The 19,522-nt window shown below is 50.3% G+C and overlaps 1 protein-coding gene across 1 annotated transcript in view; it reads left to right on the top strand.

Annotated features, from left to right (window-relative positions):
- Positions 1-18,983, top strand: part of LOC139444060 (NBAS subunit of NRZ tethering complex-like) — a 64,823-nt gene extending 45,840 nt beyond the window's left edge. The window contains exons 48-58 of the mRNA XM_071224998.1: positions 2,155-2,250; positions 3,749-3,862; positions 4,050-4,310; positions 4,443-4,585; positions 5,504-5,599; positions 7,911-8,019; positions 8,315-8,401; positions 15,816-15,958; positions 16,506-16,635; positions 17,126-17,254; positions 18,149-18,983. Of these exons, the coding sequence (XP_071081099.1) occupies positions 2,155-2,250; positions 3,749-3,862; positions 4,050-4,310; positions 4,443-4,585; positions 5,504-5,599; positions 7,911-8,019; positions 8,315-8,401; positions 15,816-15,958; positions 16,506-16,635; positions 17,126-17,254; positions 18,149-18,436 (1,596 nt within the window). The 3' untranslated portion in view covers positions 18,437-18,983. The remainder of the gene's footprint in view (positions 1-2,154; positions 2,251-3,748; positions 3,863-4,049; positions 4,311-4,442; positions 4,586-5,503; positions 5,600-7,910; positions 8,020-8,314; positions 8,402-15,815; positions 15,959-16,505; positions 16,636-17,125; positions 17,255-18,148) is intronic.
- The last annotated feature ends 539 nt before the right edge of the window (positions 18,984-19,522 follow it).

Below are 19,522 nucleotides of genomic sequence, written 5' to 3'. Positions count from 1 at the left end.
AGGTTCCTGATAATGACAATGTTGCCCTGTTGGTTGTAGAGTGGTGGGTTTCTGATAATGACCTTGTTGCCTTGTTGGTTGTAGAGTGGTGGGTTTCTGATAATGACCTTGTTGCCTTGTTGGTTGTAGAGTGGTGGGTTCCTGATAATGACAATGTTGCCCTGTTGGTTGTAGAGTGTTAGGTTCCTGATAATGACAATGTTGCCTTGTTGGTTGTAGAGTGGTGGGTTTCTGATAATGACCTTGTTGCCTTGTTGGTTGTAGAGCGGTGGGTTCCTGATAATGACCTTGTTGCCTTGTTGGTTGTAGAGCGGTGGGTTTCTGATAATGACCTTGTTGCCCTGTTGGTTGTAGAGTGGTGGGTTTCTGATAATGACCTTGTTGCCTTGTTGGTTGTAGAGCGGTGGGTTCCTGATAATGACCTTGTTGCCTTGTTGGTTGTAGAGCGGTGGGTTCCTGATAATGACCTTGTTGCCTTGTTGGTTGTAGAGCGGTGGGTTTCTGATAATGACCTTGTTGCCTTGTTGGTTGTAGAGTGTTAGGTTCCTGATATTGACCTTGTTGCCTTGTTGGTTGTAGAGTGTTAGGTTCCTGATAATGACAATGTTGCCCTGTTGGTTGTAGAGTGTTAGGTTCCTGATAATGACAATGTTGCCTTGTTGGTTGTAGAGTGTTAGGTTCCTGATATTGACCTTGTTGCCCTGTTGGTTGTAGAGTGGTGGGTTCCTGATAAAGACAATGTTGCCCTGTTGGTTGTAGAGTGTTAGGTTCCTGATAATGACCTTGTTGCCTTGTTGGTTGTAGAGCGGTGGGTTCCTGATAAAGACCTTGTTGCCTTGTTGGTTGTAGAGTGGTGGGTTCCTGATAATGACAATGTTGCCCTGTTGGTTGTAGAGTGTTAGGTTCCTGATAATGACAATGTTGCCTTGTTGGTTGTAGAGTGGTGGGTTTCTGATAATGACCTTGTTGCCTTGTTGGTTGTAGAGCGGTGGGTTCCTGATAATGACCTTGTTGCCCTGTTGGTTGTAGAGTGTTAGGTTCCTGATAATGACCTTGTTGCCTTGTTGGTTGTAGAGTGGTGGGTTTCTGATAATGACCTTGTTGCCTTGTTGGTTGTAGAGCGGTGGGTTCCTGATAATGACAATGTTGCCTTGTTGGTTGTAGAGTGGTGGGTTTCTGATAATGACCTTGTTGCCTTGTTGGTTGTAGAGCGGTGGGTTCCTGATAATGACCTTGTTGCCTTGTTGGTTGTAGAGTGGTGGGTTCCTGATAATGACAATGTTGCCCTGTTGGTTGTAGAGTGGTGGGTTCCTGATAATGACAATGTTGCCTTGTTGGTTGTAGAGCGGTGGGTTCCTGATAATGACCTTGTTGCCCTGTTGGTTGTAGAGTGGTGGGTTCCTGATATTGACCTTGTTGCCTTGTTGGTTGTAGAGCGGTGGGTTCCTGATAATGACCTTGTTGCCCTGTTGGTTGTAGAGTGTTAGGTTCCTGATAATGACAATGTTGCCCTGTTGGTTGTAGAGTGGTGGGTTTCTGATAATGACCTTGTTGCCTTGTTGGTTGTAGAGTGGTGGGTTTCTGATAATGACCTTGTTGCCTTGTTGGTTGTAGAGTGGTGGGTTCCTGATAATGACAATGTTGCCCTGTTGGTTGTAGAGTGTTAGGTTCCTGATAATGACAATGTTGCCTTGTTGGTTGTAGAGTGGTGGGTTTCTGATAATGACCTTGTTGCCTTGTTGGTTGTAGAGCGGTGGGTTCCTGATAATGACAATGTTGCCCTGTTGGTTGTAGAGTGTTAGGTTTCTGATAATGACCTTGTTGCCTTGTTGGTTGTAGAGCGGTGGGTTCCTGATAAAGACCTTGTTGCCTTGTTGGTTGTAGAGTGGTGGGTTTCTGATAATGACAATGTTGCCTTGTTGGTTGTAGAGTGGTGGGTTCCTGATAAAGACCTTGTTGCCTTGTTGGTTGTAGAGTGTTAGGTTCCTGATAATGACAATGTTGCCTTGTTGGTTGTAGAGTGGTGGGTTTCTGATAATGACCTTGTTGCCTTGTTGGTTGTAGAGCGGTGGGTTCCTGATAAAGACCTTGTTGCCTTGTTGGTTGTAGAGTGGTGGGTTTCTGATAATGACAATGTTGCCTTGTTGGTTGTAGAGTGGTGGGTTCCTGCACTCCAGTGTGGTGTATTCTGCCTGGGCTGTCACTCACTTCTGGAAATCGGACCAGGCCGGGAAACAACCTGATAGACCTGTAAGTAGACACAAACACAGTAATGCTCCTTTTCATTTGAGCCTGACATTGATTTATCACAAGCAAAAGGGAAATGATTAATAACGCTGTTTCGGTTTGAAAATAAACTTTGTACCGATACTTCACCTGAAGTGAAAGGTCATATGAGCTAATATATACATAAATAACATTTTGAGAGACTTGTTGATAAAAACAAAGGGATCCAGAATATTTTATGATAAACTTATAGCCACAACTAACTTTCCTCTGATGTGTGATAAATGGGAAAATAAGCTTAATCAAGGCATTTTATGGAATAATGTTTTCTCTAATTGTAGAATGTGTACCAATGTTGTTAAACTCATAGCTTTCTAGTAAATACTCATAAATAGAGCTCTATATACCGGTATCAAAAAGGAATTACTGAAAATGAATTTAATGGATGATGATATATGCTCATTTTGTGTCTCTGAATCTGAAAACTTATATATAGCATGTGTATGTAGAATGTGTTTTTGTAAAGGAATTTGGTTAGAAATTGAAATGTCCCTAAACTTGAAACTTGCATATGATATTCATACAAGTGTTCTACCATTCTGGATAAGCTATTTTACTACAACAAAAACCACTACCTTTTCAACCATATAATTCTTCTTGCAAAAAAATACATTCACCAGTCAAGCATTAAGAAAACTCCATTATGCTTTCCTTTTTTCATAAAAATATTGAAAGATGCATGTAAAATAGAAAACATTATCGCAACAACAAAAAAGTAGTATTAATAGATTCGACAGAAAATGGAAGGAATTATCAGCCTACTTATTATAATTTCTCAGTCAATCAATATATATACACACCCATATCTGACCATGTTGTAAGATTCTATGAATTGCTGCATGTATATATACCTCATGTACCAATGTTACATTTGTGTCGACTGAATTGAAATAAAAATATTTAAAAAAACAACAAAAAGGTCATAAGAGCTTATGGTACTGTATTTGTCAATTGTTCGTCCATCCACAGTAAACCTTTCGAAAAAGTCTTAAACCACATGTACTATGAAACTGAGCAGCATCGTGTAGCATGGGATAAGTAGCTGCTGACTGTGCTCAGTGGGACAGACAACAGATGCTTATACCCGATACAAGATGAACCTCGAGCATTTGCATTTCATCAGATGATAATAATTACAGAAGACAGAGAGAATAAGTTGTAATTTAAGTCTTTGAAAGGCATTTGGAAGTGATACACATAAGGAAGAGAATTTATGGATGTCAACTTCTTTATTATGAGGAGTACAACGTTTTGCAGTATGTACTTACTCCTCCATCAGATGAATAAAATTCACCATTTTATTCACCTGATGAAGTAGTAAGTGTACGAGTATACTCTGAAATGTTGTGCTCCTCATAACAAAAAAGTTGATACCCATAAATTCCCTTCCTTGAGTTGTAAGTTGATGATGAATCGGTACAGTGATACTAACAGCTACATGCATGTCTCGTGTTGCTTCCAGTCCGGTTGGATCCACAGGTATGAGAGCTGTGGAGACTTTCTTCAGAAACTCCTCCCCCAAGACATTGTCAACTTCATCGACAGTATCGCTTTCAGCAGTAACAGTCGCAGGCTGGTACGTAGAAATAAGTGTATAAATTTGACCTTTTTGCACTATTTAATTTTATTTTTACCAAACATTATTGATGTAAATGATCATGTTTCTGTTGTTTTCTCTAGCTGAGTTGCTTGTTCATGTCAGAAAACTTCTGTTTGTGGCCACATTTCATGTGAAGGGTATTGATGTAGCTTTCTTTATTCAGTTGGAAATCAGCTGTCGGCAGGAGATTGTGAAACGGGCACTGCGGCTCTGTCGCCAGCAAGGAGGTGGGGGTGGGAAGAAGAAGAAGCAAGAGGATTCTGGGAAGATGAGCTGGGACGAGGCAGCCAGTCAACTGCAGCAGAGGGTCGCCCATCTTGAAAATGTCAACAGTGACACTATTCGGTCATTCAGCCAGGCTGACAAGCCAAAGTATCAGAAGTACGCCGAGATGTACGACAAGAGTTGCGGCAACGACAAGATGGTGAGGCTGCAGGAATTATTGATGACTGCATTTTCAGAGAAATAAATCTCACCATCATCCCTAAACCCATTTTAGTATTGTGATTATGAAATGAAAAACATGAGATATAGATCTTTCTTTCTGAAACTTCAGATACATCAGCTTCTGGTTACCATAGTTACTGATGGGGAGATACCAGACCTTGTAGATGATGTGATACAAGTGGCGCCGCGAGGAGCTTGGACAGTCCGGACAGCGGTTCAGGAATCGGTCAGACTTGTTGCACACAAACTCAGGTAAATGTTACTATAGCAATTACTTATTGCAAATAAAATGAGAGGAATCTCCTTAGATATAATATCCTATGAATGTACACTGACAGAGTATGACTCGCCAACAGGGATGGTATGGAATTGTTGTAATGGTGATTATGTTACGTCAGGGTGACTTCTTTGGGTCTGATGGGCTTCCTAGCAAGTTCTTCTTCCCGAGGCAAGGGAGTTAACTGACTTTAAAAGTCCAGTTTCCACCCTTGCTGAACTAGGCTGGAATTCCTGGGCTCGATCATAGCGTCACCAGTGGCTGTTACAAATTAAGTGCCTTCAAAGCCTCTCCTATGGACCAATCAGATTCAACCTCTCGTATCACTTGCATTTGCTTCAAACAAAATGGCGGCGCCCAGTCAAGACGATCTGATCAATAATCAAGATCTATATTGTGATAAAACGGGTCTTACATCACGAAGTGCATCAAATCATGTGAGCACCTTTATTAAAAACTTGAACAGATTTGGAAAATATCTGTTGACAACAAGTTGGCGGTGCACATGCTGTGCAAATCTTGCAATCGCCCGAAATCTGCACGACAGTTTACGAACCAGATTTCGATTTGGGTGCGCGATTTTGATTTCCATAATACCAGCCTAGTTCGGCAAGGGTGGAAACTGGACTTTTATAGTCAGTTAACTCTCTTGCCTCGGGAAGATGAGCAAGTTTGATTCCAGGCATTCACTATCCATGGTCTGGTCACTATGTTTTTCTCTGCAAATGTGATGTAATTCAGTCTAGCAATTGATGATTAACCTAATTACACAGACAATGTCTCAGGTTCTATCATTGCACAATGTCTAGACTTTCAATGGCCACCACACCATGGAGCATTGTCCTTATGAGACAGGCAGTTACAGAGTTTCAGTCTGTGTTCTTGTATTGCAGATGCCCTGACAGTCCTTGTGAGGTGTTGGGAGACCAGGAGGTGTTGACGGTGTTGGAGAAGTTGGTTGTGAATGTACAGGAGCACGAAGAGGCAGGGTGCGTACTTGGTCGGAGTGGGGTGGGGGTACATTGACACCTGTGTTGGGGTACTAGGTCGGGGTGGGGTGGGGGATACGTCGACACCTGTGTTGGGGTACTAGGTCGGGGTGGGGTGGGGGATACGTCGACACCTGTGTTGGGGTACTAGGTCGGGGTGGGGTGGGGGATACTTCGACACCTGTGTTGGGGTACTAGGTCGGGGTGGGGTGGGGGATACATTGACACCTGTGTGAGGGTACTTGGTCTGGGTGGGTTAGGGGCAGGGGTCCGGAAACCGTCATATGCGCCGGACATGTCCGATTGGGAATCTCAAATGTCCGGTTTAAAATATTGCTTACCGGACATTTAAATTTTTCTGTCCGGACATTTTAAAAAGTATTGTCCGGACATTCTTAAATTTGACCGGACATGATCAACAGTTAGGACTAAGCAATTTCTGTCTGCAATTGTAACACAATGAAGATTATCTACACTGACAAGCTTTGTTTGTTTTGATTGCTGTAAATACATCGTACCTAGAATGATAGTCCAATCGGTCAATCACTGTAATAGGCAATAAACTGAGTTGACACTGATTAATCGAGGATTTATTACTGAGAACATCTTGTTAATTTGAGTAAAATGTGTTTACAACTGTACATAAATACCTTGCATCATCGATGTACCTCATTATCCTCACAATGCTACGATACGTAACCTCAGACAAGAAGCGAAAGCGTGACGACAGCCAGTCAACCGATGCAGATCAGTCGAGCGGATCTGACAAACCCACAAAGTCTGAATGATCATTTTGTAAGTCGTGGCAAACGACTTTCACTTGGTTGACATACAATGAGGATTTGCCGATTTTATTGTTTTCAGTAGCTAGTCGTATATTGAATCTTGATTGACCGCCATTTTGCTTTCTGTGACGATCGATATCAAATTTTTTTATGGTCAATAATTAAGTAGAGATGAAAAAGTATTCAAATAACTATTGCTGTCAACGATAGTTTAGGATTTATGATTATATTATCTGTCTTGTTTTTAAATAATCTTTAGTTTAAAAAAAAAACTTTTCCCGTGAGGTCACGTGACAACCAAATATGGGATAATAGTCTCGATCCAAATGTTACAACGCGTACACTTGAGCAGACTCATGAATATTAATTAGACCGTTCACAACGTTGACAGATCGTTATTATAACAGAAACAAACGTATGTTTTCCATATATATCTAAAATATTATTTGTTATTAATTGTCCGGTGAAGTAAACAATTTAAATTGAAACAATTCATAATTCATCATATTATGAATACGTAACAACTTGTAATTTGTGTGTAAAAAGTCGTACTAAAACACGCTGTTTGAAGGGGGCGTGGCATAAATGTAAATGTCCGATTGGGATTTTAAATTTTCCGGACCCCTGGTTAGGGGGATACATTGACAACAGTGTTGGGGTACTAGGTCGGGGTGGGGTTGGGGTACATTGACACCACTGTTGGGGTACTTGGTCTGGATGGGGTGGGGGGTACATGGACACCTGTATTGGGGTACTTGGTCTGGGTGGGGTGGGGGGTACATGGAAACCTGTGTTTGGGTACTTGGTCTGGGTGGGGTAACATGGACACCTGTGTTGGGGTACTTGGTCTGGATGGGGTGGGGGGTACATGGAAACCTGTGTTGGGGCACTTGGTCTGGATGGGGTGGGGGGGGTAACATGGACACCACTGTTGGGGTACTTGGTCTGGATGGGGTGGGGGGTACATGGACACCTGTGTTGGGGTACTTGGTCTGGGTGGGGTAACATGGACACCACTGTTGGGGTACTTGGTCTGGATGGGGTGGGGGTACATGGACACCTGTGTTGGGGTACTTGGTCTGGATGGGGTGGGGGGGGTAACATGGACACCACTGTTGGGGTACTTGGTCTGGATGGGGTGGGGGATACGTCGACACCTGTGTTGGGGCACTTGGTCTGGGTGGGGTGGGGGGTACATGGACACCTGTGTTGGGGCATTTGGTCTGGATGGGGTGGGGGATACATGGACACCTGTGTTGGGGTACTTGGTCTGGGTGGGGTAACATGGACACCACTGTTGGGGTACTTGGTCTGGATGGGGTGGGGGTACATGGACACCTGTGTTGGGGTACTTGGTCTGGGTGGGGTGGGGGGTACATGGACACCACTGTTGGGGTACTTGGTCTGGGTGGGGTGGGGGGCTGTTGGAGACAGGGGGTACTTGGTCCAGCTACGGTGGGGAAGACTGTTACTGTGACTGACCTGGCGAAGTCTCTCTAACTTATGACAGACTGTGCTTGTTTCAGGGGTGACCTGGTTGTGTCTGAGGATGTCATGTCTCTTCTCCGTCCATTTTGCTCAGACAGTAGTGTGGCTGTCAAACCCCGCCTTGATGTCCTGCACATCCTCGAGAAGGTTTGTGATTAGTTGACATTCCTGAATGTCAATAAGCTCAGACAGAAAGTGTTACAGCTGTGTAAGGGTTAGATTGGGTCCCCAGCACATCATTGCTAAGAGGCAATATAACTGGATCTGGTAGTCATGCTCCATCAACTGCTGATTGGTTTGACTGGCTTTGACTCCATTGTTTGAGGCTGCCCCGGAAATTAGCTATAGCATGACACATTTGATCACTCACTCTGAATGAAGACATGTGTTTTGGCAGTTGGTTTGCTTGAGTTTCTGATGTTAACGTTATTGTATGTTTCAGAGTTTCCACCTGTCCCAGGAGGACACAGCTCTGTTGACCTTCTACAGGACAGAAGCTCTCATGTCTGCAGCATGGAAGGAGCAGAAGGTAGGGAGGGGAGTTTTGGAAGGTGGTAGATGGTAGAAGGTTGGGCAGACGTTGGGGAGGGGGGTAGAAGGTGGTAGAGGGTGGGGCAGGAAGGGGACTAGGGATGGAGCAGAAGATAGGGAGGGGGGTAGACGGTGGTAGAGGGTGGAGGAGGAAGGGGACTAGGGATGGAGTAGACGATAGGGAGGGGGGTAGACGGTGGTAGAGGGTGGAGGAGGAAGGGGACTAGGGATGGAGTAGACGATAGGGAGGGGGGTAGACGGTGGTAGAGGGTGGAGGAGGAAGGGGACTAGGGATGGAGCAGAAGACAGGGAGGGGGGTAGAGGGTGGAGGAGGAAGGGGACTAGGGATGGAGCAGAAGACAGGGAGGGGGGTAGATGGTGGGGCAGGAAGGGGACTAGGGATGGAGCAGAAGATAGGGAGGGGGGTAGACGGTGGGGCAGGAAGGGGACTAGGGATGGAACAGAAGACAGGGAGGGGGGTAGAGGGTGGGGCAGGAAGGGGACTAGGGATGGAGCAGAAGACAGGGAGGGGGGTAGAGGGTGGAGGAGGAAGGGGACTAGGGATGGAGCAGAAGATAGGGAGGGGGGTAGAGGGTGGGGCAGGAAGGGGACTAGGGATGGAGCAGAAGACAGGGAGGGGGGTAGAGGGTGGGGCAGGAAGGGGACTAGGGATGGAGCAGAAGACAGGGAGGGGGGTAGAGGGTGGAGGAGGAAGGGGACTAGGGATGGAGCAGAAGATAGGGAGGGGGGTAGATGGTGGGGCAGGAAGGGGACTAGGGATGGAGCAGAAGACAGGGAGGGGGGTAGATGGTGGGGCAGGAAGGGGACTAGGGATGGAGCAGAAGACAGGGAGGGGGGTAGAGGGTGGGGCAGGAAGGGGACTAGGGATGGAGCAGAAGACAGGGAGGGGGGTAGATGGTGGGGCAGGAAGGGGACTAGGGATGGAGCAGAAGACAGGGAGGGGGGTAGACGGTGGTAGAGGGTGGAGGAGGAAGGGGACTAGGGATGGAGCAGAAGACAGGGAGGGGGGTAGATGGTGGGGCAGGAAGGGGACTAGGGATGGAGCAGAAGACAGGGAGGGGGGTAGATGGTGGGGCAGGAAGGGGACTAGGGATGGAGCAGAAGATAGGGAGGGGGGTAGAGGGTGGAGGAGGAAGGGGACTAGGGATGGAGCAGAAGACAGGGAGGGGGGTAGACGGTGGTAGAGGGTGGGGCAGGAAGGGGACTAGGGATGGAGCAGAAGACAGGGAGGGGGGTAGACGGTGGTAGAGGGTGGGGCAGGAAGGGGACTAGGGATGGAGCAGAAGATAGGGAGGGGGGGTAGAGGGTGGAGGAGGAAGGGGACTAGGGATGGAGCAGAAGACAGGGAGGGGGGTAGACGGTGGTAGAGGGTGGGGCAGGAAGGGGACTAGGGATGGAGCAGAAGATAGGGAGGGGGGTAGAGGGTGGAGGAGGAAGGGGACTAGGGATGGAGCAGAAGACAGGGAGGGGGGTAGACGGTGGTAGAGGGTGGAGGAGGAAGGGGACTAGGGATGGAGCAGAAGACAGGGAGGGGGGTAGATGGTGGGGCAGGAAGGGGACTAGGGATGGAGCAGAAGACAGGGAGGGGGGTAGATGGTGGGGCAGGAAGGGGACTAGGGATGGAGCAGAAGACAGGGAGGGGGGTAGATGGTGGGGCAGGAAGGGGACTAGGGATGGAGCAGAAGACAGGGAGGGGGGTAGAGGGTGGGGCAGGAAGGGGACTAGGGATGGAGCAGAAGACAGGGAGGGGGGTAGAGGGTGGGGCAGGAAGGGGACTAGGGATGGAGCAGAAGACAGGGAGGGGGGGTAGAGGGTGGGGCAGGAAGGGGACTAGGGATGGAGCAGAAGACAGGGAGGGGGGTAGAGGGTGGAGGAGGAAGGGGACTAGGGATGGAGCAGAAGACAGGGAGGGGGGTAGAGGGTGGAGGAGGAAGGGGACTAGGGATGGAGCAGAAGACAGGGAGGGGCGTAGAGGGTGGAGGAGGAAGGGGACTAGGGATGGAGCAGAAGACAGGGAGGGGGGTAGATGGTGGGGCAGGAAGGGGACTAGGGATGGAGCAGAAGACAGGGAGGGGGGTAGAGGGTGGGGCAGGAAGGGGACTAGGGATGGAGCAGAAGATAGGGAGGGGGGTAGAGGGTGGAGGAGGAAGGGGACTAGGGATGGAGCAGAAGACAGGGAGGGGGGTAGACGGTGGTAGAGGGTGGAGGAGGAAGGGGACTAGGGATGGAGCAGAAGACAGGGAGGGGGGTAGATGGTGGGGCAGGAAGGGGACTAGGGATGGAGCAGAAGATAGGGAGGGGGGGTAGAGGGTGGAGGAGGAAGGGGACTAGGGATGGAGCAGAAGACAGGGAGGGGGGTAGAGGGTGGGGCAGGAAGGGGACTAGGGATGGAGCAGAAGACAGGGAGGGGGGTAGATGGTGGGGCAGGAAGGGGACTAGGGATGGAGCAGAAGACAGGGAGGGGGGTAGAGGGTGGAGGAGGAAGGGGACTAGGGATGGAGCAGAAGACAGGGAGGGGGGTAGAGGGTGGGGCAGGAAGGGGACTAGGGATGGAGCAGAAGACAGGGAGGGGGGTAGACGGTGGTAGAGGGTGGAGGAGGAAGGGGACTAGGGATGGAGCAGAAGACAGGGAGGGGGGTAGAGGGTGGGGCAGGAAGGGGACTAGGGATGGAGCAGAAGACAGGGAGGGGGGTAGAGGGTGGGGCAGGAAGGGGACTAGGGATGGAGCAGAAGACAGGGAGGGGGTAGACGGTGGTAGAGGGTGGGGCAGGAAGGGGACTAGGAATGGAGCAGAAGACAGGGAGGGGGGTAGAGGGTGGGGCAGGAAGGGGACTAGGGATGGAGCAGAAGACAGGGAGGGGGGTAGACGGTGGTAGAGGGTGGAGGAGGAAGGGGACTAGGGATGGAGCAGAAGACAGGGAGGGGGGTAGACGGTGGTAGAGGGTGGAGGAGGAAGGGGACTAGGGATGGAGCAGAAGACAGGGAGGGGGGTAGAGGGTGGGGCAGGAAGGGGACTAGGGATGGAGCAGAAGACAGGGAGGGGGGGTAGAGGGTGGAGGAGGAAGGGGACTAGGGATGGAGCAGAAGATAGGGAGGGGGGTAGATGGTGGAGGAGGAAGGGGACTAGGGATGGAGCAGAAGACAGGGAGGGGGGTAGATGGTGGGGCAGGAAGGGGACTAGGGATGGAGCAGAAGACAGGGAGGGGGGTAGAGGGTGGAGGAGGAAGGGGACTAGGGATGGAGCAGAAGACAGGGAGGGGGGTAGAGGGTGGGGCAGGAAGGGGACTAGGGATGGAGCAGAAGACAGGGAGGGGGGTAGAGGGTGGGGCAGGAAGGGTACTAGGGATGGAGCAGAAGACAGGGAGGGGGGGTAGAGGGTGGAGGAGGAAGGGGACTAGGGATGGAGCAGAAGACAGGGAGGGGGGTAGAGGGTGGAGGAGGAAGGGGACTAGGGATGGAGCAGAAGACAGGGAGGGGCGTAGAGGGTGGAGGAGGAAGGGGACTAGGGATGGAGCAGAAGATAGGGAGGGGGGTAGATGGTGGAGGAGGAAGGGGACTAGGGATGGAGCAGAAGACAGGGAGGGGGGTAGACGGTGGTAGAGGGTGGGGCAGGAATGGGACTAGGGATGGAGCAGAAGATAGGGAGGGGGGTAGAGGGTGGAGGAGGAAGGGGACTAGGGATGGAGCAGAAGACAGGGAGGGGGGTAGACGGTGGTAGAGGGTGGAGGAGGAAGGGGACTAGGGATGGAGCAGAAGACAGGGAGGGGGGTAGATGGTGGGGCAGGAAGGGGACTAGGGATGGAGCAGAAGACAGGGAGGGGGGTAGATGGTGGGGCAGGAAGGGGACTAGGGATGGAGCAGAAGACAGGGAGGGGGGTAGAGGGTGGAGGAGGAAGGGGACTAGGGATGGAGCAGAAGACAGGGAGGGGGGTAGAGGGTGGGGCAGGAAGGGGACTAGGGATGGAGCAGAAGACAGGGAGGGGGGTAGACGGTGGTAGAGGGTGGAGGAGGAAGGGGACTAGGGATGGAGCAGAAGACAGGGAGGGGGGTAGATGGTGGGGCAGGAAGGGGACTAGGGATGGAGCAGAAGACAGGGAGGGGGGTAGATGGTGGGGCAGGAAGGGGACTAGGGATGGAGCAGAAGACAGGGAGGGGGGTAGAGGGTGGGGCAGGAAGGGGACTAGGGATGGAGCAGAAGACAGGGAGGGGGGTAGACGGTGGTAGAGGGTGGGGCAGGAAGGGGACTAGGAATGGAGCAGAAGACAGGGAGGGGGGTAGAGGGTGGGGCAGGAAGGGGACTAGGGATGGAGCAGAAGACAGGGAGGGGGGTAGACGGTGGTAGAGGGTGGAGGAGGAAGGGGACTAGGGATGGAGCAGAAGACAGGGAGGGGGGTAGACTGTGGTAGAGGGTGGAGGAGGGGGCAGGAAGGGGACTAGGGATGGAGCAGAAGATAGGGAGGGGGGTAGAGGGTGGAGGAGGAAGGGGACTAGGGATGGAGCAGAAGACAGGGAGGGGGGTAGATGGTGGGGCAGGAAGGGGACTAGGGATGGAGCAGAAGACAGGGAGGGGGGTAGATGGTGGGGCAGGAAGGGGACTAGGGATGGAGCAGAAGATAGGGAGGGGGGTAGAGGGTGGAGGAGGAAGGGGACTAGGGATGGAGCAGAAGACAGGGAGGGGGGTAGATGGTGGGGCAGGAAGGGGACTAGGGATGGAGCAGAAGATAGGGAGGGGGGTAGATGGTGGTGGGGAGTGGGGCAGGAAGGGGACTAGGGATGGAGCAGAAGACAGGGAGGGGGAAGAAGACAGTAGAGGGTGGGGCAGGAAGGGGACTAGGGATGGAGCAGAAGACAGGGAGGGGGGTAGAGGGTGGAGGAGGAAGGGGACTAGGGATGGAGCAGAAGACAGGGAGGGGGAAGAAGACAGTAGAGGGTGGGGCAGGAAGGGGACTAGGGATGGAGCAGAAGACAGGGAGGGGGGTAGATGGTGGGGCAGGAAGGGGACTAGGGATGGAGCAGAAGATAGGGAGGGGGGTAGATGGTGGGGCAGGAAGGGGACTAGGGATGGAGCAGAAGACAGGGAGGGGGGTAGAGGGTGGGGCAGGAAGGGGACTAGGGATGGAGCAGAAGATAGGGAGGGGGGTAGAGGGTGGGGCAGGAAGGGGACTAGGGATGGAGCAAAAGATAGGGAGGGGGGTAGAGGGTGGGGCAGGAAGGGGACTAGGGATGGAGCAGAAGACAGGGAGGGGGGGTAGAGGGTGGGGCAGGAAGGGGACTAGGGATGGAGCAGAAGACAGGGAGGGGGGTAGAGGGTGGGGCAGGAAGGGGACTAGGGATGGAGCAGAAGATAGGGAGGGGGGTAGAGGGTGGAGGAGGAAGGGGACTAGGGATGGAGCAGAAGATAGGGAGGGGGGTAGATGGTGGTGGGGAGTGGGGCAGGAAGGGGACTAGGGATGGAGCAGAAGACAGGGAGGGGGGTAGATGGTGGTGGGGAGTGGGGCAGGAAGGGGACTAGGGATGGAGCAGAAGATAGGGAGGGGGGTAGAGGGTGGGGCAGGAAGGGGACTAGGGATGGAGCAGAAGACAGGGAGGGGGGTAGATGGTGGGGCAGGAAGAGGACTAGGGATGGAGCAGAAGATAGGGAGGGGGGTAGATGGTGGTGGGGAGTGGGGCAGGAAGGGGACTAGGGATGGAGCAGAAGACAGGGAGGGGGGTAGATGGTGGTGGGGAGTGGGGCAGGAAGGGGACTAGGGATGGAGCAGAAGATAGGGAGGGGGGTAGAGGGTGGGGCAGGAAGGGGACTAGGGATGGAGCAGAAGACAGGGAGGGGGGTAGATGGTGGGGCAGGAAGGGGACTAGGGATGGAGCAGAAGATAGGGAGGGGGGTAGATGGTGGTGGGGAGTGGGGCAGGAAGGGGACTAGGGATGGAGCAGAAGACAGGGAGGGGGAAGAAGACAGTAGAGGGTGGGGCAGGAAGGGGACTAGGGATGGAGCAGAAGACAGGGAGGGGGGTAGAGGGTGGAGGAGGAAGGGGACTAGGGATGGAGCAGAAGACAGGGAGGGGGAAGAAGACAGTAGAGGGTGGGGCAGGAAGGGGACTAGGGATGGAGCAGAAGACAGGGAGGGGGGTAGAGGGTGGAGGAGGAAGGGGACTAGGGATGGAGCAGAAGACAGGGAGGGGGGTAGAGGGTGGGGCAGGAAGGGGACTAGGGATGGAGCAGAAGATAGGGAGGGGGGTAGAGGGTGGAGGAGGAAGGGGACTAGGGATGGAGCAGAAGACAGGGAGGGGGGTAGATGGTGGGGCAGGAAGGGGACTAGGGATGGAGCAGAAGACAGGGAGGGGGGTAGAGGGTGGAGGAGGAAGGGGACTAGGGATGGAGCAGAAGATAGGGAGGGGGGTAGATGGTGGGGCAGGAAGGGGACTAGGGATGGAGCAGAAGATAGGGAGGGGGGTAGAGGGTGGGGCAGGAAGGGGACTAGGGATGGAGCAGAAGACAGGGAGGGGGGTAGATGGTGGGGCAGGAAGGGGACTAGGGATGGAGCAGAAGATAGGGAGGGGGGTAGATGGTGGGGCAGGAAGGGGACTAGGGATGGAGCAGAAGACAGGGAGGGGGGTAGAGGGTGGGGCAGGAAGGGGACTAGGGATGGAGCAGAAGATAGGGAGGGGGGTAGAGGGTGGAGGAGGAAGGGGACTAGGGATGGAGCAGAAGACAGGGAGGGGGGTAGATGGTGGGGCAGGAAGGGGACTAGGGATGGAGCAGAAGATAGGGAGGGGGGTAGATGGTGGTGGGGAGTGGGGCAGGAAGGGGACTAGGGATGGAGCAGAAGACAGGGAGGGGGAAGAAGACAGTAGAGGGTGGGGCAGGAAGGGGACTAGGGATGGAGCAGAAGACAGGGAGGGGGGTAGAGGGTGGAGGAGGAAGGGGACTAGGGATGGAGCAGAAGACAGGGAGGGGGAAGAAGACAGTAGAGGGTGGGGCAGGAAGGGGACTAGGGATGGAGCAGAAGACAGGGAGGGGGGTAGAGGGTGGGGCAGGAAGGGGACTAGGGATGGAGCAGAAGACAGGGAGGGGGAAGAAGACAGTAGAGGGTGGAGGAGGAAGGGGACTAGGGATGGAGCAGAAGACAGGGAGGGGGGTAGAGGGTGGGGCAGGAAGGGGACTAGGGATGGAGCAGAAGACAGGGAGGGGGGTAGAGGGTGGGGCAGGAAGGGGACTAGGGATGGAGCAGAAGACAGGGAGGGGGGTAGAGGGTGGAGGAGGAAGGGGACTAGGGATGGAGCAGAAGATAGGGAGGGGGTGGAGATGGGGATGGGGAGATAATGAGATGAGGGAGAGCCTTGGGTTTCAACGAAGGTGATGGTTATGTTGATGATGGTATTCCTGTGTTTCAGGTGTCTGAAGCCGACATCCAGACTGACGACAGCAGACAGAAGTTGTTCTGTCGTCTCCTGGACACAAGCTCAAACAAGGAACAGTTTACGTCTCTGTGTCGCCTGCTCAAGCTGTGGCCACCATTACCACAAGGAGGAGATAGGTAAGGGGCAATAACCCTACTTGGACTTTTAGAATCAATACTTTAGTCAAAAATATTTCAAATTTGATTATCCAAGTCAGTTTGTCAGGAGCTGGCTACTCACATTAGGCTATGAACTAAACTAGAGAAGAAATAGACACCCTCCGTCTCCAAAGATAAAATTGGGTGCAAAACAGATATAAGGAAGAGAATATATGGATGTCAACTTCTTTATTATGAGGAACGTTTCGTAGTATATGCTTGCTCCTTCATCAGGTGATGTCAGTAAATTTTGGGAGCCATGCTTTACCGCCCACTATAACCGAGTTAGCACTATATTGAAGGGCGCAATAACGAGGGAGCACTGTATACTCGTATACTTACTCCTTCATCAGGTGAATAAAATAGTGAATATATTCTTTTCCTTATGTGAATCACTTCTAAATGCCTTTCAAAGACCTAAAACTCATATGTTAAAATTCAGTGTTTCTTTATACAATGTGAATTAGAAGTTTGTAGAAACTATGGCTGGACATATGGATTACCTGTCACTCTGTGTCCTCTCTAGTGTCCCTCCGCGGGACAACACGTGGGTGCAGGTGTTTACTGCTATGGTGAGGTCCCTGGGCCCGGGAGGAGCGACACTCCTCAATGCCGTCATTGCAGACGTGTGTGAAGGAAACCCCATTAATCTGGAGGTGAGCAGACTGATGCCCGGTTCATTTAGACTTTGTGTTCCTGGTAGGATTTCAAACAATATGTCTTTTTTTCAAACTACAGAATAGGTAACTTCTGTCATTTAAACCATGGCTTCTTTGTCTCTGATCATGCATTAACTAACTGAAATGTTAAACACTGCTTGGCTTATCTTTTTTATAACCAGCTTAAGCATCATATGAATCATAGAGAACATGTATAATTTTTTTGTATATACATTCAGCGTTAGAAACTAACTGTTTTAGTCAGCTAGTCCTTATAATGATGACGTGTAGCAAAACCCTTAAAAATGGCAAATTTCTACTATTCCTTATGACACCTTAACTATTTTGCAGTTTGGCAAGGACTATCGGACTAGTGCTAGTTTCTATCGCTTTGTACATAAATTAATTAATTACATAGATAGAACAAAAATTTGAAAACTAATATTCTGCTTGTACAAGTTGTGAGGTAGTATGGTTTCCCTCACAGTGTACCCGCGCAGTGTTTGATGTGATGGTGGAACACAAAGAGGCGACAGAGGCAGTCAAGTTCGTTCTTCGCTCCGGTCACATCACTCTCTTCCCTACTGCTGTGGAAACACTTGCTGGTCAATTGGAGGTAAGCCTGGTGCCTACAGTCTCTACTGACACTGAGGGACATAATGGGAGAATGTCAGTGAGGAATTTGTTCATACTGTTTATTAGCAGTTTGTCTATCACTTCACAGGCCTGTTATAGCTGTGTAGCTATAGGATTATTTGACATGTGGTAGGTGATGAAAAGGTCGGCATCCCTGTATTAGGTAAGGAGAATTCTGGATTTTACATTTGGTTCGAGCCCTTTGCCAGTTATTGTTTGTTTGTTTGTTTGTTTGTTTGTTGTTTAACGCCGCACTCAGCAGTAGTCCAGCTATATGAAGGCAGTGATTGACAATCCAGTGATTGACAACATGAGCATCGATCAGTGCAATTGGGATCGATGTCGTGCATCAACCAAGTCAGCGAGCCTGACCACCTGATCGCCTCTAACAACAAGCTTAGTCGCCTTTCACGGCAAGAATTGGTTGCTTTGCCAGTTAATGAGAGGTGGTGAGGAGAAATAGGGTTTAATGTTAGTTTCAAGATTATTTCACTTATTTAGTGACATGCATTGGTGCATGATGTGTGTGTGTGTGTGTGTGTGTGTGTGTGTGTGTGCATTTTATGTGTGTGTATCTGCATGTACTAGTCCAGACTAATGCCGAAGGGGTTGTCCACGGAGATACCACATTTTATCAGGAATACCCCACTCAGACACAGTGTATTGTCTCCGTGTCAACCAGCCCTTGTTTTGCCTCCTTATTGCCAAGAACCAGACAGGGGAACAACAAATGTCTTTTGGTATGACACGGTCAGGGGATTGAACCCCGAACCTTCCGCTCTCCGGGCAGACATCCCATCGACTGTCTACGGAGGCGGTCTGCCAGGTAGTGAGAGTGGCCTCTGACACCAATACTTCCTTCTTTCTGTTGCAGGCTGTGCGGGATGAGGATTTGCTCAACATCATCTTGCAGCATCGGCTAGTCACATCCATCGTCAAGACAACACACTACACTGCTCTCATTGAATACCTGCTGGAGAAACAGGGCTCAGATAGTCGACCTGATTGGTTGGATCCAGTGGCTGTAGCCAATCAGCTGTCAGAGGCCGGGTTTCAAGCCGAGGCTGGCTCGGTGCTACTTCAAGCACGATCCAGCCACCCCGGGCTACACACCTTCGGCACAGCTCTCAGCGTGATCGGGAAATGGTTGAAAAAATCTTGATGATGTCCTTCTTTAGGGTGGTGGATATTGTGGTGTGGTTTTAGTATTTTGACTTCCCTGATGGCTCCTACCAAGTGTTATTGCTCTGTTTATGGGTGTTAAATATTTCACCTGACTTTAATTTGATATCTGCTTTGGAAGTGCAAAATATTAAAACACACCTGGAATTGAATGAGACCTTGTTTGTTTGTTATGTTTATCCTGTATTTGGTTCCTCAGTAATAAGTACACCATACATAATAGATCATTATTATATCTTCATCAATACACAGTGCCACTTAGAAAGTAGTCAAAAGTAACAAATGTTACATTTGGGATAACGCTTTCTTAGTAAAGTACCGATTCTAGTACTTTTGGGGGATTGAGTCTGGTATTCAAACCCACACTGTCAGAGTAATGCACCTAATTGCCAGCACACAAAGTTAGCGATCTAACCCACTCAGATGTGGAAGCTTCGGTGAGTTGGTTAGATCGCTGACTTTGTGTGCCGGTTATTAGGTGCCTCTCTCTGGCAGCAAGGGTTTGATTCCGAGATGGGACTCAAACCAAAAAAAGTACTAGAATCTGTACTTTACTAAGAAAGTGTTATCCCAAATATAACATTTGTTACAGATGTTTATCTCCAGCAGCCTCAGTACCAAGCATCCCACCTTACATCATGTAATTGTCCCACGTTATATATTCTATGTTCTATATTCTATATTGTGCTTCAAGTGGAATCAGGTACAGGTATTGTCAGAGAGAACAAGTTACAACCAGTATGTATTCTCCACATAACTTATTTGCTCGTCCGTCACTAGCAAGTTTAAACATAGATGCCGGCATTTGAACACCTACAATGAGTTGTATTTGGCTGCTTTTGAAAAGTCCTATCTCAACACATTGATACAAGCATCGTTATGACTCCCTCACTGCAAAATATACAACTCGAAAGAAATCAAAGAACACCTGATTCTACTATGTTACTAAATTTAATCTGACATGGCATGACTTATTCACTATAGCAACATAAAAAAATTGGGTGTTGTTTAACTTCTCTTGAGAGGTATAAAATGAGCGATCAAACAAACCATTTGACATTTTTTT

This window comes from Haliotis cracherodii, unplaced genomic scaffold (assembly GCF_022045235.1).
Source record: "Haliotis cracherodii isolate W230 unplaced genomic scaffold, xgHalCrac1.p SCAF_1, whole genome shotgun sequence".
NCBI lineage: Eukaryota > Metazoa > Mollusca > Gastropoda > Lepetellida > Haliotidae > Haliotis > Haliotis cracherodii.
Note: the sequence above shows the minus strand (reverse complement) of the source record. Positions and strands in the feature narration are given on the sequence as shown.